This window comes from Trachypithecus francoisi, unplaced genomic scaffold, assembly GCF_009764315.1.
Source record: "Trachypithecus francoisi isolate TF-2019V2 unplaced genomic scaffold, Tfra_2.0 Lachesis_group11, whole genome shotgun sequence".
NCBI classification, from domain to species: domain Eukaryota; kingdom Metazoa; phylum Chordata; class Mammalia; order Primates; family Cercopithecidae; genus Trachypithecus; species Trachypithecus francoisi.
This window is the reverse complement of record NW_022681456.1, coordinates 112,988,069-113,006,623: the sequence shown is the minus strand read 5'-3', so window position 1 is coordinate 113,006,623 and position 18,555 is coordinate 112,988,069. Positions and strand designations below refer to the sequence as shown.

General features: G+C 36.5%; 1 protein-coding gene across 1 annotated transcript in view; it reads left to right on the top strand.

Annotated features, from left to right (window-relative positions):
- The window catches only part of PIK3C2G (phosphatidylinositol-4-phosphate 3-kinase catalytic subunit type 2 gamma), a 408,211-nt gene that overhangs the window by 150,789 nt on the left and 238,867 nt on the right, over positions 1-18,555 (top strand). Inside the window, exons 17-18 of the mRNA XM_033222744.1 lie at positions 8,300-8,393; positions 11,298-11,392. Of these exons, the coding sequence (XP_033078635.1) occupies positions 8,300-8,393; positions 11,298-11,392 (189 nt within the window). The remainder of the gene's footprint in view (positions 1-8,299; positions 8,394-11,297; positions 11,393-18,555) is intronic.

The window sequence follows — 18,555 nt, the reverse complement described above, 5'->3', positions numbered from 1 at the left end:
TCCTTTGCTTGGCCCTCCATTTTGTGTTTACCCTACATTGTTGGCAAGATAGAGAGTTGCTATTTCACCGAAGTTCCTTTGAAAATAATCATGACGTTGCTTTAATTATACCTTTTCCACCTTCCGAATTTTTAGCCACGTGTCTTTGATTCTTTTTATTAACCCTTACAATCTTAGTCTTCATGGAGTATTTTTTCCTTTGTCTCTCAATATCTTCGTTGGACAATGGCCCATGTTCAAGTGTAGGTAATTTCTTAATGGTTATTGTACAGAGTTATATTTATCTTAGCGATGAGATCTTATCCTTTAACAGATTCCAGAAACTCAATTGTTAGCTCCACTTGGAGGCCAGCTAAATCCTGAACAGAAAGACAGAGTGATTTGTGTTTCCTCCCTATTAAGACACATTTGGGAAAGTAAATTAAGCAACATAAAGTGTTTAGGTGAACACTTGCAGAATAATGAATAACCTTAAAGAATTGATTATTGTACACAAACTCTTGTTAAGCCTAATTTTAAGAAATATTTTTCCTAATAAATGAAAATTTCTTTTGCTTTACATGATCTCCTTCCCAAGAAACAATGAAATTTTACTGACCTTTATCTTTTTTATATCTCAAACCAGATCTCCATTTATTACATTGTAATAATCTATTTTATGATTGATTATAAGGAAGTTTCTTATAAACATAATTAAGTTCCTAGTTGACATCAGCCCGATGAATCTTCTGGCAGTATTTTGTTTCTCTCCAACACTCAAAGTGTAATATCCATTTCAATAGTAATTAGTACTTCCAAGTTTAACAGAATTGCTAAACAGTGTCTCCTGGTGTGGCATGCAGGAATTATATGTGTATTTTTCAAGCAAATCAAATAAAGCAGGATAACCTGGCTTGTGGGAAATTCAAAACAGGTTGCAGTTCTTCTATTACATATGACATTTCAGTCTGTAAATATCACACCAAAGTCAGAGAAATAATGGGTAGCCCTCACCTCATTGAGGATCAAGTTACTAAGCATGAAATGCCAACAACTATATCTCAAAAGAGTGTTTAAATAATTTCAGATAATATCACAGAAAAGAAATGCCAGGATTTGTGGAACATATTTGTCCATTGATCTATACCTGAGTTCAGGGGCCCTGAAAAGGTATCAAATTAAGCATAAATTCTCCAGAGGTATCTTAGGTTAGAAGAAAATTCTAAGTCAACTAAAAAGTAGAATGCTTGTTCTTTCACACAACAATGTATACTCTAAAAAGGGCATATGATTTGAAGCTTTTTTCTAGTGTTAGTCATGAGTTTGTAATTATTCATATATATTCATTAACTAGTTGGACAAGCTTTACTTTTAAAAAGTATTATTCACTTTCTTAGTAATTAATAAAATTTTCTTATAGAAAATTTGAAAAACTTTTTAAAACTTAGCTTAAAAAGGAAAATTAAAGTAATCTATGACACTTCCATTCAGATATTTGGTATTAATATTTTGGTCCTTCCCATCCTTTTGTTAATCATATTGAGAAACATGTACATATTTTTAAAATGGTAATATACTACAAAAAATGTCTCTTAGTATTTTTATTTCATTAAACTTTTTTTACTATTTTTAAGGAATGCATATATTCCATCACATAGTTAGATCATATTTAACTATTAATTTTTAGACATTTAAATTATTCCCAATTTTGTTTGCATACCCATATCTTCACACACATCACTCATCATATTCTTAAAATAAATTCCCAAAAGGTAAATAGATAGATCAAAAAAATAAGCACGCTTAAAAGTTTTTTTTTGTATTTGTTTTCATTCCTGTTGACCTATATTGCCAACAAGTGTGAAAAAGGCCATGTTCCAGGAACGTCAGGAGTACTACTGGCATCATTTTCAATGTGGCCAACACTTCCCAAAATAGTCAGATGCAAGCTATGTTCGGATATGCTTTAATGTCAAGTTAGGCCTTAGTCACATCTCAGAATGTCATGTGGTTAGTTTTATAGCTATTTCTCTTTCAGTTTCTTCTTGAACTTCAAGCAGTAGTAATGAATAAACAGAGACATCTCTTTCCATTAAAGTGCAAAAAAATTATTCCCAGCATTTGCATATATTGATACAAATACACAGTTTTCCTTTTTGACTGTACTGCATAGGTACTGTATTACTAATTTTTTGTTCTCCTGTTTTTGAAAAAAAACAAATGCAGGCATATCTTACTTTATTGTGCTCTACTTTACTGTAATTCACAGATAGTGTGTTTTTACAACTGAAGATTTGCGGCTTCCTTGAGTCAAGAAAATTTATTGGTGAGGTTTTTCCAGCAGCGTGTACTTATTTTGTGTAACTATGTCCCTTTTTGGAAATTCTCACAATATTTCAAGTATTATTGTCATTATTATATCTGTTATGGTGATCTGTGATCAGCGATTGTTGATGTTACTATCGCAATTGTTTTGAGGCACCACAAGATGCACCCACCGTACAGAATGAACGCAATCCATTAATGCTGAATGTGGTCTGAGTCGTCCACCTTCTAGCTGCTGCCTGTCTCTCTCCCTCTCCTTGGGCCTCCCTATTCCCTGAGACCCTACAATATTGAAACTAGGCCAGTTAATAACCCTACAATGGCCTCTAAGTATTCAAATGAAAGGAAGAGTTATATGCCTTCCACTTGAAATCAAAAGCTTAAAACGATTAAGCATAGTGTGAAAGGCATGTTGAAAGCTGAGATAGGCCAAAAGCTAGGCTTCTTGTGCAGAACAGTGAATCAAATTGTGAATGCAAAGGAAAAGTTCTTGAAGGAAATTAGAAGTGCTATTCCAGTGAAGACAGAACTGATATGAAAGTGAAACAGTCTTATTGCTGCAAGGGACAAAGTTGGAGTGATTTGGATAAAAGATCAAATCTCACAACATTCTCTGAAACCAAAGCCTAATCCAGAGAAAGGCCCTAACTCTCTTCAATTTCATGAAGGTTAAGAGAGATTAGGAAACTGCAAAAGAAAAGTTTGAAGCTAGCAGAGTTGGTTCATGAGGTTTAAGGAAAAAAGCTGGGCGGGTACAGTGGCTCATGCCTGTAATCCCAGCACTTTAGGAGGCCGAGGCAGGTGGATCATGAGGTCAGGAGTTCAAGACCAGATGACCAAGATGGTGAAACCCCATCTCTACTAAAAAAACAAAAATTAGCCAGGCATGGTGGTGGGTGCCTAAAATCCCAGCTACTCAGGAGGCTGAGGCAGGAGAATCACTTGAACCTGGGAGGCAGAGGTTGCAGTGAGCTGAGATTGCAGCACTGCACTCTAGCCTGGGCAACAGAGCAAGACTCCATCTCAAAAGGAATAAAGCAAGCAAGGAAGAAAAAAAAAAGCCATATTTGTAACGTAAAGGTGAACCAGAAAGTGCTGATGTAGAAGCTGCGCAAGTTATCCATAAGATCCAGCTAAGGTCATTGAAGAATGTGTCTACACTAAACAACAGATTTTCAATGTAGATCAAACAGTCTTCTACTGGAAAAAGATGCCATCTAGGACTTTCATAGCTAGGGAAGATAAGTCAATGCTGGGCTTCAAGGCTTCAAAAGATAAGCTGACTCTCTTGTTAGGGCTATGCAGCTGGTGATTTTAAATTGAAGCCAATGCTCATTTAGTATTTCAAAAATCCTGGGGCACTTCAGAATTCGGCAAAAATGACTCTGCCTGTACTGTATAAATAGAACGACCAAGCCTGGATGACAGCACATCTGTTTACAGCATAGTTTTCTGAATAAGTTAGCCCACTGTTGAAACTTACTGCTCAGAGAAAAAGATTCCTTTCAAAATATTACTACTCATTGACAATGCACCCAGTTACTCAAGAGCTCTGATGGTGATGTATAAGGAGGTTAATGTTGTTTTCATGCCTGCTAACACAACGTCCACTCTGCAACCCATGGATCAAGGAGTCATTTTGACTTTCAAGTCTTATTATTTAAGAAGTGTTTCATAAGGCTACAACTGCTGTAGACAATGATTCCTTGGATGGATCTGGGTAAATTGGAAAACTTCTGGAAAGGATTCACCATTCTAGATATAATTAAGAACATTGGTGATTCATGGGAAGAAGTCAAAGTATCAACATTAACAGGAGTTTCAAGAAGTAGATCCTAATCCTCATAGATGACAGTAAGGGGTTCAGGTCTTCAGCGGAGGAAGTAACTGTAGATGTGGTAGAACTTATAAGTGAACTAGAATTAGAAGTGGAACCTGAAGACGTGACAGAATTGCTGCAATCTCATGACAAATTTGAAGAGATGAGGAGTTGCTTCTTATGGATGAGCAAAAAAAAACTGGTTTCTTGAGATTTACTCCTGGTGAAGATGCTGTGAACATTGTTGACATGATAACAAAGGATTTAGAATACTATGTAAACCTAGTTGATAAAGCAGTGGTAGGGCTTGAAAAAATTGACTTTGATTTTGAAAGAAGTTCTACTGTTGATAAAATGCTATCAAACAGCATCACATACTACAGAAAAATCTTTCATGAAAGAGAGTCAATCGATGCAAGCTTCAGTGTTGTCTTTATTTTAAGAAATTGTCACAACCACCCCAACCTTCAGCAACCACCATCCTGTTCAGTCACAGACGTCAACATGGAGGGAACACCCTCCACCAGCAAAAAGATTAGAACTTGCTTAGTTGATTGTTAGCATTTCTTAGCAACCAAGTCTTTTTTATAAATGTTTTTAATTTAATGATTTGTTTAGACATAATGCTATTACACATTTAGTAGACTACAGTATGGTATAAACAGAACTTTTACATACACTGAAAAAAACAAACAAAAAAATGCAACTGGCTTTATTGTGATATTCATTTTATTGCAGTAGTTTGGAACCAAACCTGCAATATCTCTGAGGTATGCCTGTACATCCCTCTCTTTCATTGCCTTCAGATTTGTTTTTCTCCTATGCTTTTGACTGAGAGAAAAAAAGATCTGGAATTTATATGAGTGGTATTTATAAAATTAAACCTATCACAACCAATGAAAACTATCTCAAAACACAGAAGGAAATAAAATTGACTTTATAGTAGGATTTTTGTAATTATTATCATCATGATCAATACATTTTTATTCTTTGCAACCATATATGGAGTAAGTTGCTAAATCCTAGCAATAAAAAAGAAAATATCGAACAATCCTCATCTTCAGTTGAATTAGTCGGTAGTTGAGGAATGAGGACACATATGTAAAAGGATAAATTCTAATACACACTGTCATATCTTTAGTAGGAGTCAACCAGTCAATATCCTTGGCATTCAGAGAAGTAACTACTACAGACTAACAGAGGCACCTTCAAGGGAATTTGATCTACATTTTGAAGGAGGACTAGAACTTAAAGAACTAAGGGAGGGTTTTCCAGCAGATGCTACAGTGTGTACAAAAGTGAAAAGGCACATGCATTTTCAGAGTAGAAGTAATATATCAACAAGCCAGACTGGTTCAGTGAATAATATGGTAGAAGAAAAATCTAGAGTGTTTTGCTAGCCTTGAATATTTAGATTGCAGTGTGTGCTAAAGGGAGGTTTATTGGACATAGAAAATCATTTAATGTTTTATGAGAAGTGAACTTACTTTAGAGGATTTGATAAGGTGTTGTTACTAAAAATGTTAGTATAGCATGAGGTAATTATGGCCTAGACTAGATAGCAACAGAAGAAATTAAAAGCAAGCATTAAAGGCTAGAGTCATTAGGATAGAAAAGTCAACAGAACTCGGCAACTGATTAGATGTAAAGATAAGAGAATACTAAGAATTCCACAAACTTTTATTCAACTGTGCTTGGGCTAGGGAATCATAAATAAATGAGCCTGTCCTCAATGATGTATATAATATACAATTTTATAGAGAAGGGAGTTATCAACTCCACAGGGTGTTAAAATATTGCTGGAACAGCTTCACAGGTAAATTGTTGCTTGAGCTTGGAGTTCATGGATGAATAGAATTCCATCAGATGGGAAAGGTGAAAAAAGTAACAAACAGGGGCAAAATATTACCTCTAACATTTTAAGTCTATGTAATTGAAGAAAGGTGATAACACAGACTACAGTGAGGAAGTGTGGTAGTAAAGATGTTTTAGGTGTAATGACAATGAGTTCAGGTTCAACAGTCTTCTAAGAAATATGTAGAATGCCTACAAATCTGAAGACATTGGGAACACATCTATGAACAAAACAGATAAAAAGTCACTGCTTTTCTGGAGTTTGCATTCTAGTGGAAATAAATCTATAGTTAAAGGTATAATGTTCACCAAAGAGCTTTGTTTTGTTGCAATGTTCCTTTTTTATTTCTTCTTTGTCATTTCTATCAATAAGGTAAAATAGTCACACAGGGACGCATGGGCAACTGCTAGCTAACTTAACAAGTCATCACTTAGATAACAAAACTTACCTAGTAAACTGTTCCCTCCAAGACTTCAAACTGTCCTTACACTGACCTTGATGTCTACAAGCTTCAGACAAATGGCCCAGTAATTGAGAGCAATCAATTAGAGTCAATCACATTTAGTTAGGAGAAGCTAAAGTCTTAATGGACTAAAACAAGCTGACCTGCTTGTAGCTTTGCATTTTAATTGTACTCGTTCTGTCCTCCACCTGTGCATGACGTTATGCTGAGATCTTCTGACCTTTGCAATACTTCACCAAATGTGTCTGGACCACAGTTCTCACTAGGTCTCGTTGCTAGAATGCTCAAATGGAGAAAAATACTGGAAATGTACTTGCAGGTCAGAAATAAGTGTTTTGACTGACTAACCTTATAGGTAAAATTCTTGTTTCAATGAAAATGCTCAGTTTAATGAAGAAAAAATACGTAATTTGCTTAGCATTCCATTTGAAGTTGCCATCCAAGACAGCTGAGTTGTGTGATACCATTGTTTACTTGACTGGATGGTGGCATAGTTCCCAATTTACCCTTCAGTAATCTGATATGCTGAGAAAACACTGGCCATTAAAGACTTTACAGTTTTCTAACCTCCTACTGGAAGCCAGTCTTCAGAGGCCTCACCTGACTGTACAGCATTCAGTTAGTTGTCTACAAAAGCAATTTCAAGTTTGTTTTTTATTTATTTGTAAATAAATTACTATAAGCGATTCCTTCATATTTTACATTATGCTTGTTAATTTTTTTCTGAAAAATTGTTTCTTTAAAATTAATTCTTCTTATCCAAGCCCTAGTAATATCTAATCATGTCAAAACAATATGGAGCCAAAATTATTTCCAAGCAGAAACTTTGAGATAATTGAATCTGTTTCTTCTGATGGAGCAAGATGACAATTTGAGGAATCCATTTGAGGATAAATTGTCTTTGGAACAGGATTTCAAATGCTAAATAACTTCACAAATTTATTTCAATAAAAAATATTTATTAAGTACCTAATGGCTGCTAAATCTTACAACAGGCAAATGCCATCCAAAAATGAGTAAGGCACAGTTACCCTCAAGAACTTCACAGTCTAGTAAGATTTAGCCATATTAAATTATTTTTGTTTATTTATTGTAAAGAACTTTAGATTTCTGGTTTTTGTTAAAATCAGGCTAAGACTGGTTAAAACTATTAGATCCCATTTTTAATCATATAACCGATCTCCAGTTGGTAATAACTTATTTATCAAATGCTTGACTAAATAAGCAAAGATTTTTGTACTACTTTAGAAAAGATTTTAGATTATCCATGATCTACATTTTGTAGATAAGAAAGCTGGCAGGAATCAAACTTAAAATCACATTTCCAAAGTCTAGTTGAAAGGATTTCCAGGCCGGGCACGGTGGCTCAAGCCTGTAATCCCAGCACTTTGGGAGGCCGAGACGGGCGGATCACGAGGTCAGGAGATCGAGACCATCCTGGCTAACACGGTGAAACCCCGTCTCTACTAAAAAAAAATACAAAAAATTAGCCGGGCGAGATGACGGGCACCTGTAGTCCCAGCTACTCGGGAGGCTGAGGCGAGAGAATGGCGTAAACCTGGGAGGCGGAGCTTGCAGTGAGCTGAGATCCGGCCACTGCACTCCAGCCTGGGCGACAGAGCGAGACTCCGTCTCAAAAAAAAAAAAAAAAAAGAAGGATTTCCTACTGCAGTCCACATGAGAGTATGTAATATGGAAAAATAATAATTATTTGGCGCTAATATTACCTTAATCGATTGTGGGATAATTGTTTTACCTTATACATTGGGGATAGAATTCATTCTCTGTTCTCCCTGACATGTCTTATGCATTATTCCTTACCATTAACAGCTTAATGGATATATTTACTGTGTATTAGTTTTCCAGATCAAGAAATTCGTAAAGTGGCAGTTCAACAATTAGACACCCTCTTGAATGATGAACTACTGGAATATCTCCCACAGCTAGTTCAGGTAAGAACAGCAGAGTTGCTAAGGAAACCCAGAGTTTTAACTAATTATTCTCTAAAAGGTTCCCAGTGAATCAACAATAGACTATTTAGAAGTGATATTGCAGTTTGGCCACCCAAGGGACTAAATGATGTCAACATGGGTAAGGAAGACATTCTCTATCTGAAACTGTTACAATTACAAAAAAGGTACGTTAATTCCAAAAAAGAAAATTTTTAAAAAATGATTTCATTTATTAATTAGAACATGAAAACATAGACATGCTTGTGATAAAAATTTACAAATATGTGTATATAAAATGATAAAAATTACCAAATAAATGTTATATAGAAAATAATCATTTGCTAGGCAACTTCTCATAATTTATGAGTTTCTTGCACTTCTTTAGAGGCTTATAATATTGATCATAAATTTTATCATAGTGATTTCTAATAGCCAAATTTTGTCACCAAATAGTACATTTTAGTAACATCAAATATCACAATGTTGGAGTAATTTTATAAAATAATATAATGTTATCTAGTAATGTGTAAGCAAAGACTGATTTAGTCTGAATATGATGAAATATAAACAATTAAATTACACATTCCACACATGACCATGTAAGTAACAGAATATCTAATCTATAGAAGGTAAGTTGTTTTCGGTTTTTTCAGGATGACTATATGTTGAGAGCTAAATAGATCTAAACTTGTGGCCTTTTATGCTTTGTTTTGTTTTTAATACAGCTTTTTTTTTATCTGAAAGGTCAAGTTGTTACAGCTAGTTTGAGTATCAGTTGCCTCAGGTTTTGAAAAGTGACTGGAAACAGGTAGAATGAGCCTATATTAATAAATTTTAGTCGAGTATGACTTTGCATAGATATTACGCATTTCTCTGAACGTCTCCTTAAGAGAGAGAGCTGGTTTAGAAATAGCTGTACCATAGAGTACAATCCAATCTTTCTTGAAAATAAGGGTTAATGTAACTTACAAGTTCACCGTTCATCTCATGACTCAAGGGTATGGCAACATGCTATTTCTAGCCCAATTCAGGAGAGTATGTTTTCACAAAAGTTTGTAGACATTAAACTCATTTGAAAGTCTCTATCTGAGTAAGTACACTTGGCATCAGGAATGTCATTGAGGCCCATATTCCCACACATCCAAATTTATAAGAAGGGGTGCACACAATCTAACACAGCAAATACACAGAAGGCAAAATTAAAGTTTCAACTATGTTATGATTAAAAAGGAAGGATATAAAATGTCCTGAGATGGAAAGAAATCCATAGTGTGACTAGAAAATTTAAAAGAAAAGGAAGAATTTCAAAACGTTCATTGTCCTTAGACTTCTATACTCTACCTTGAATTTCAAACTTTCCAACACATAAAAAATCCTAACCTGTTTATTGTTTTCTGGAATCATGCTATTTTGTTATGTATTATCATGTTGGAATTATGCAGTCTATATTAAAGCTGTAAGAAAGGACTCTAAGGCTATAACAAAACAGAAGACACAGTTCATAGCTAACAGTCAAATAAGACCCAGACCCAGAGGTTACTGCAAACCACTTCAGATAATATGGTGTTCACCAGAAAATTTGTCTACATTCTAGATGGTCAGGCAGGATTTGGGGGGAAATTGTATCAGTGGACAGAGTAAAGCAGGAAGCTTGGAAGTGAGGTGTAACAAATAGTTATTGGGTTCAGGAAGAAATAATGGGGCAGACATCTAAAAAGGCAAGCAGGTAAGTAATTCTGAAACATACCTCCTGCTCATATGCTCATATAATATGCTCACTATTAGGGCATAAATAAAACCTATGACCTAGCCAGCCCAGCATTAGCACGTAAGTGAGAAAGGGCCATGGCTACAGTTTAAGACAGCACACACTATTGTCCTTCTACATTCAGACGGCATCAGGAGTTTATGCAGATTTGCTGAACTCATCTTCAGCACGCTCACACCTTAGGAATTTATAAACTTTCTCATTCTTGAGGATGGCTAGCATATTGAGGTGTTTCTTCAAGTGTATATATGACTGGATATTGTACTCATTTTTTCCTGCTGTCTGTACTGTGGTATAAAGCCTGGCTTAGACTCTTAAACTGTGTGTGTGTGTGTGTGTGTGTGTGTGTGTGTGTGTGTGTCTAAGAGAGAGAGACTTAAATGGTTTATCAAACAACTAAAGATAGAAGCTTTGTCTCTCAAGCAGGAATGGGCATTTTTATGAGAACCTGGTTTTCATTTTCATATATTCAGATTCCTGGATGATGATAGCAGCTCAGCTACAGATTGCTGTCAGTGAAGTCCCTGCAGAGGACAGGTGAAGCCCTAAATTAGGGCTTCACCTAATTTAGGTGAAGGATAGCGGGGGCTGCCATTGTTACCTGTGTTTTCTACCCGGTTGGGTATCCTAAAAAACTTAAGAGTTGTTCACAGTGGAGATGAAAGAAAGGATTTGGGACTGAGTTATGGTAGTAATAGTTTTGAACTTTTAAGCAAAACTTCAAGGCGTGGAGGTTAATAATGATACACCAGTTGATGATTTCTGTTAAGGCTTTGAATGTGCATTAATTTCATCTCCAAATAGGAAGAAATATCTATGGCTTAATAATATTGTGTTTAATAATCCAGGACTTTTTGTGTCAGTATTCTCCCCCAGCACATGGTTGAACTCTACCAACTCCTGCCCTTATTTCTTACCCATAACAAGGAAAGGAAGCAAGACTACACAAATGCAAATGGTGTAATGTATGTGTGTTTTGTTATTAGTCATACACCGACTCATAAAACCATTGAATGTGTTATTAGCATTTTGTTAAAATGTGCATGCTGTTTTATCTAGTCTTTTCTCAAGCCTCTGAAGTCCCTCTGCTATAATTTTGTTACTGACAAGTAAAGTAATTGTGTCTCTTACTTCAGGCTGTCAAGTTTGAATGGAACCTTGAGAGTCCTTTAGTGCAACTTCTACTCCACCGCTCCTTGCAAAGCATCCAGGTTGCCCATCGTCTTTACTGGTAAGATTACCTAAAACAGGCAAGGATGCCTTTTTAATTGCCAACTTCTCTATGGGGCAGCTTTAGAGGAAGCAGAAGATTTCTTTACCTTATAATTGATACAGACCGTAAAATTCAGGCAGTTTTGAGTCTTTGTCAATGTTTTTTTTTAAGAGGATAATTTGCAATCATTTTCAAAATCTACCAGTTGGACAGTTGCTACTGTTAATCAGGAAGTTAAATCCAAACAGAATTTCAAATCTGAATGATACTTTTCTTGTAGCTTTAAATGACAAGTACAATTTGTATATCTACTCCTTGAAGATTTTAATATAAAATCTAGTTATGAGACTGAATGTTTTTGGAAGAACATGTGGTATAAAATACTTTCTGTGCAATGTTAGTTATAAACCATAAAATCCAAAGGCTAATGTATACTCATTTTGTTGAATATTTCTAGAGCACTAAACTTTTCCTAAAGCATAAATTTGAAATATCATTAGTGAAGAAATAAGACTGATTTATGAGATGCAAGAATTTCTGTAGCAACACCTGAGGATATTGCCATTTCAGTTTCCCCATAGTTTCTGCCAGAACTTAGCTTCTGTACATCCACCCCACTATTTCTTCACATACCAAATTAAGATTATCAAAAGATGCTATTCCTGAGAAGGCTTGTCAGTTGGACAGTTGCTAGTGGAGACTAATGAATGCTAAAGGTGAAGTGGAAGAAGTTCAAGGACCTGGAGTAGCTTGTGAATTTCCAATCATCAGTCAAGTTTGGGTATATGACTAGAGCAGCTGTATCACATTCTCTACAACACAAGGATATATGGAAGGGTATTATACCTACCATTTCCTTTACTTTAAATATCTTTAATGTTGCCATTCTCCAATTCCATATGGCATGTCCAACATTCAGGGTGCCTATAGTATGATTGGAAATGGGTCCTGATGAATATGAAGAGACGGAAGAGAAAGATGAGGGGGGGAGGAGAAAAAAAGATGATGATGATGATGATGATGATGATGATTCAGCAGATATGGATGAATCAGAAGAAGATGAGGAGAAAGACAGAGTAGAGTATTTGATGTTCCCATTCGTAGATGCTGCTGCTCGTGCCTTTTTTAGCAAGCCTTCTTCTGATGGAAGCACTGGGATGATTCTAGTCTGCTAAATAGATTTCTCAATATTGTAAATAACTACATTATTCTCAGCATATAGCAAGAAAACCAGAATGAAATATTGTTCCAGGTCCTGGGTTCTGTGTGACATTACATTAGGAACTGGATTGTTTTGGTTAGTTTTGTGTTTTTGAAGTAAAGAAGGAAATGGATTGCTTTTTTTCTCTAGCTAAGGGACAGACATTTCTTTCTTTCTTTCTTTCTTTCTTTTTTTTTTTTTTGAGTCGGAGTCTCACTTTGTCATTAGGCTGGAGTACAGTGGTGCAATCTCGGCTCACTGCAACCTCCAACTCCCTGGTTCAAGCGATTCTCCTGCCTCAGCCTCCCAAGTAGCTGGGACTACAGGCACGTGCCGCCACGCCCAACTAATTTTTGTATTTTTAGTAGAGACGGGGTTTCACCATGTTGGCCAGGATTGTCTTGATCTCTTGACCTCGTGATCTGCCTGCCTCAGCCTCCCACTCACACTTTACAGGAGTGAGACACTGAGCCCAGCTGACATTTCTTTCTTTTAAATAATTTTTTCTTATAAACATAGACAAATTGAGAGGGAATTGTTTTGAATAAGGATTTAAAGTGTAGCAGAAATGCCGACACCAGGGTAGATAGATACCGTGTGACTGAATGAGTCTGTGAAAAGATTTCTTGAAGTTGAGAGTAATCTATAAATGAAACAAAATTTGTAATTAGGCCAATCCATTTAGTGATTTCTTATATTTTGTACTCACAGAGAGCTAATTGGCTAAATAACTTGAATGCTAGTAGTTTGTCCTTTCTTACACAATGTATCCTTGAATTTAAAGTCTTTATCATCAAGACCTTGACTTTGAATTTTTCATCACTACAACCTTGAATTTAATTTCAAGTCTTCAACATGATGACCTTGAAGTTAAAGTCTTCAACACTATGACCTTTATCATATTATTCATAGAGGCATCATTTTGAAATGTAGTATGTAAAAGTATTTATGGGTTGTTTATTAACAAAATAATTCTTCACAATGTCTCATGTGGTTTAAAATTGCTATTTCTGTTTTGTTTCTCCATTATACACTTGACTATCTAACTTTGTGATAAGTGACATGAATTTTGTGTTAGGATTAAGTATGTTTTCCTGAAACACTGTTTTTTTGTGTGTGATTATATAATTCAGAGTTAAGAATAAAATCCTTCTAATGTTAAAAACTCACATATTAAAAACAAATTTTGGTTCCAATCCTGTTTTTTAAAAAAACAATTTCTCCTATCATCACTTACACTTGATCCTATTGAACATAATGTTCTTTGCATGCTGTTCTTCCTACTTTTCTTTGTATTATTAACCTTGTTGATTCAATTTTAATTTCATAGGACAAAGTTTTAGCAATTATAAGTTTCAATGACCTAAGGATAAAATTAGATCTATGTTTTACTCTCATGAGTATATGACAGGCATCATTTAGTTGCTTGATTGATAGTTAAGACCACTAAATAACAGGAAAACAGCAAGTCAATATCATTTGGAGTGTCATATTTTTCTGCTTCAAGAAATGTTACTCATAATGAAATCACTCTTCTCATGAAAATCACTCAAGAAGTCATAGCAAAGAAGAGACACAAGGAACTTGGTCAGATACTGTTTGATGCTTGTTTTCATTTTAAATGCCTAATTTAAAAACCAGAACAATTCCTCTAGCATGTTACTATAATAAAACGTGAAATACATTGACTGACATGAGGCCCTCCCATGAATAGACTCTTATTAAAGCTCTGAATGAAGCCTTATTTTCTTCAGTTTTTCACAAAGCTACTTTGGTGCAAAGGAAAGTTAAGTGGATACACTTTGTGGTGTTCTGCTGTCATATTAAATGTAGAACTCCATTAAACTCAATGTTTAATTCCCTTAAAACTTTACTGTTTTTTACATGCATTATTAAAATGTAGGCATATTTAAAAAGTAACATAGCCAGAAAACAATTTTTATTTTAATATCTGAACAAAAATATAAAAGCATATAAAGTATAAAATATAAAAAAGACAATGTTTTAGGTGGGCACGGTGGCTCACGCCTGTAATCCCAGCACTTTGGGAGGCCAAGGTGGGTGGATCATTTGAGGTCAGGAGTTTAAGACCAGTCTGGCAAACATGGTGAAACCCCATCTCTACTAAAAATACAAAAATTAGCTGGGCCTGGTGGCGGCCTGTAATCTCAGCTACTCGGGAGGCTGAGGCAGGAGAATTGATGGAACCCGGGAGACAGAGGTTGCAGTGAACCGAGATCATGCCATTTCACTCTAGCCTGGGCTGACAACGGCAAGACTCTGTCTTAAAAAAAAAAAAAAAAAAGATGTATTCTAATTGACTAATGATTGTTAAAATACTTGCACCACCTCAGTAAGTTCTTCATCTGCTAAAGTTGTATGAAAAGTGATCATTTGGAAGGCAACAATGGGTGCACACAAAGTGGTAAGTCAATGCCATATTTGCAAATCCATGTAAATACAAATACATCATTGTTTCCAAAAAGGTTGGAAGGGAAGCTTTTTTGTGTATAATTCTCATCCTTACGAAAAAAAGTCAAGCCCATTTTTCCTATCAGTGATTCAAGAAGAAACTAAGAAGGAATAGAAAATAATATAAATTATAAATGGACTGTTTGTTTTGAGAGCTTTGTTTGTAAGAATATGAAAAAAGAGAAGAACAAGGAAGGAGTTTTCTTTAACTTTTAAGTTCAGGGGCACACGTGTAGGTTTGTTACATAGGTAAACATGTGTCATGGGGGTTTATTGTGCAGATTATTTCATCACCCAGGTATTAAGCCTATTACCTACTAGTTATTGTTCCTGATCCTCTAAGGGAGAAGTTTTAAAAAATGCCTACAACCCCTTAAAACAAATAAAGATTAAGAATCAGGCAACATGCACTAAGCATAAAATAATATTAATTGTATTTAAAATATATCAGAGTCAAAAAAATAGCTCAAACCTAGCATCATATTTAGGGAGTGATTGCTTCCGTGCAAAATGTTTGTGATAAAACTTTAAAGATGCAGCTCGCATCTCACAATTCATGAAAAAAAAAATACTCAAAATATCTTTCCTTAAAAAGAATGCCTTATTTATGTTTTAAAAAACTGGAAACCCATCAATCATGAGTTTAATGAGATTTTTTTCACGTGGATGAATTACTGCTTCCTAAGATTCACCATATTCAACACTGAACTAAATATCCTGTCTTGCTCACCCAGGTCTTGAAGTCTTCCTTGTTTCTCACTAACATGACCAATTGTTCACCAAGCCCTATAACTCTATGTATCCTCAACAGCACTCCCTGGTCCACAGCTTCCACCTGCCACTATCACTGATCAGAAAGTTGCCTCACCAGATATTGAGCTATGAATAAGTAAAATTGGAATGAAAACCATCTTGACTACTTGGCATCACTGTGGATAGCCTTTCTGAGAGGAGAAATTGACTTAGGCTCACAGTGAGTCTCTTCCACTGGAAGAGTGAATGTAGGATGAATAGCCCCTATCTTCCAAGGCAAGTGAGTTAACTAGAAGCTTTGTGTTGGAATGTAAAAGCTTTACCTCACAGTTTGCATCCTAAAAGTGGCTATAAATGGGAACCATAACATTTGGAGCTTATGCCCAGGAGGCCCCTCCTCCATTGTGTAATAATTAATTACAAAAGCTTAAATGTGGTGCCCCTTTCTGTTTGGAATAGGAAACACTTTAACCACCAGTGAAGTATTGAGTTGAGTGGTGGCCCCAAGGAAGATATGTCTGCAGCCTAACCTCAGAAACCTGTGACTTGTGAATGTGACCTTATGGAGAAAAAGGGTCTTTGACGATAGATTTAAATTAACGATCTTGAGATTAGATCCCCCTGGATCATCAGGGTGAGCCCTGAATCCAACGCCAAGTGACTTAATGAGAGGCAGAAGAGGAGAAGACACACACAGAGAGAAGGTCCTGAAAAGGGAGGCATTGACTGGACTGATGCAACCCCAAGCCAAGGAATGCCTATAGCTACCATAAGCTGGAAGAGGCAAGGAAAGTTCCCCCCTGGAGCCTTGGGAGAGAGCACAGCCTTGCTTTCACTCTGATTTTGGACTCTGGGCCTCCAGAACTGTGAGAATACATTTCTATTATCACCAGTTTGTGTTAACTTGTTACGGCAGCCACAGGAAAATAATATAACAGACTTTATGAAGGCTCTGAGTCAATTGCCTGGGATGTCACATCATCCAGGAAGCTTTCCCTGATCCTCTCCCAGCCACCACCTGGGAATGAGTATTGCTTCCACATCATGTCCCACCGCATACTGTTCACGACTCTGCCGGACATCATATCACACTCCCTTGATACCCCTGCTGCCCTGTCCCCTCCCCCTCTTAGTCCACAGAGTAGCTCAAGACAGCAATCATGTCACACTTGTCCATGTACCAATCCAGCACAGTGTCTGAAACTCAGTAGATACCCAAAAAATGTTTTAAAAATTATGAATCCACAGAAATGTCTGTAAGGCCATCCATATTTTCACACACATTACTGGAAATTCCATGGTACTCAGGGAATATGAAATCAGGCACTGTCAAAGGCACCTCTACCTGGCTGTGCGCCTCTACCTGGCTGCTGCACCCACTCCCGTCTGCTGCAGTGACGGCTAACTGAATACAGCCCCTTCTCTGCAGAATGAGCCTGTGATTCCATAGCCCCCTGGCCTGCGAAGTGGGAAAATCTCTAAGATATAAATTACATTCCAGAGCCTCCCCATAAATCAGGTCAAGGTTAGACTTGACCTGAAATCTCATCCTTGTTAATTCCTTTCTCTTCCGTATAATTCTGCTATTACTCCCTCACAGGATTTTTCCTGAAGAGCACTCCTTCAGTAAATCCCAAACAGTGAAATTCTGTCTCATGCCCTGTTCCAGAGAACCTGACTTACAATACGTATTTCTTATGGAAGATAAAGAATTCAAATATGTGTTTTTAGAAATTGGAGCACCAGTATGCTATGGGTTATGTCGTAGGTAGAACAGCAGTATTGCAGTCTTTCCCACTCCTCCTACCAAGTCTGATTGAACAAACTCCAAGAGAGAACCAATTGGAATGAAAAACTCTCCTGTAGGAAGCCATTTTATAACACAACTCCTTTATAAAGTGTCACTTAAGGCACATAATGCAAAAATCTCTTCAAAGTGTTCCTTTCAAAGTATGGGAATAACCTGAGATGAGGCTCCCATTTGCAAGCCCTATAAGTGTAAGGATCTTTTGTTCTGCTTTATTCACTGATATATCACACGTACCTAGAACAGTACTTGGCACTTTATAGACATTCAATAATTTACTATTCAACATATGAATAGGATTAAGTTTCCTGGACCCAGCTGTGCACATGCATACTTATGTCAATAGGGGGCGGAGGAGAGCTGCTTCAGAGGTCAACTAAGAGCTAGCCTGGCTAAAGCAATTCCAGGAGACTGACCTGATCAGAAACGAGGCAATGGAGGGGGGCCGGGTGCGGTGGCTCAGGCCTATAATCCCAGCACTTCGGGAGACCGAGACGGTCGGACAGAGCGAGACTCCGTCTCAAAAAAAAAGAAAGAAAGAAAAAAGAAACGAGGCAATGGATATCACTAGTGAAACCAAAACTGAAGAGGAGGGAGAATGTGAGCGGAAGTCCAGGACTCACCAAGTCAGGAGTTAGGGCCTAAGAACAAGTTGATGGAGCAGCATCTTCTGTACCAGTTGAGAAAACCACGAAATGAATTAAGCTAATGTTGTCTCTGGTACAGGGTATTAAATGACCATATCCTGTGACTTTAATATGCTATCCATAAAACTGAGATGATCCAAAAATCTGTCCATTTATTTTTTTAAAACAATCCTCCCTACACTTTTTTAATCTAAAATTTTGGGGCAATTTCTCAAGTCACAGATGACTTAAAGCAAAAAGATGTGGAAATTTGGTATCACGTGATTCGAAGTCACAGTTGTCTCTCTCACCCCCTCTCCAA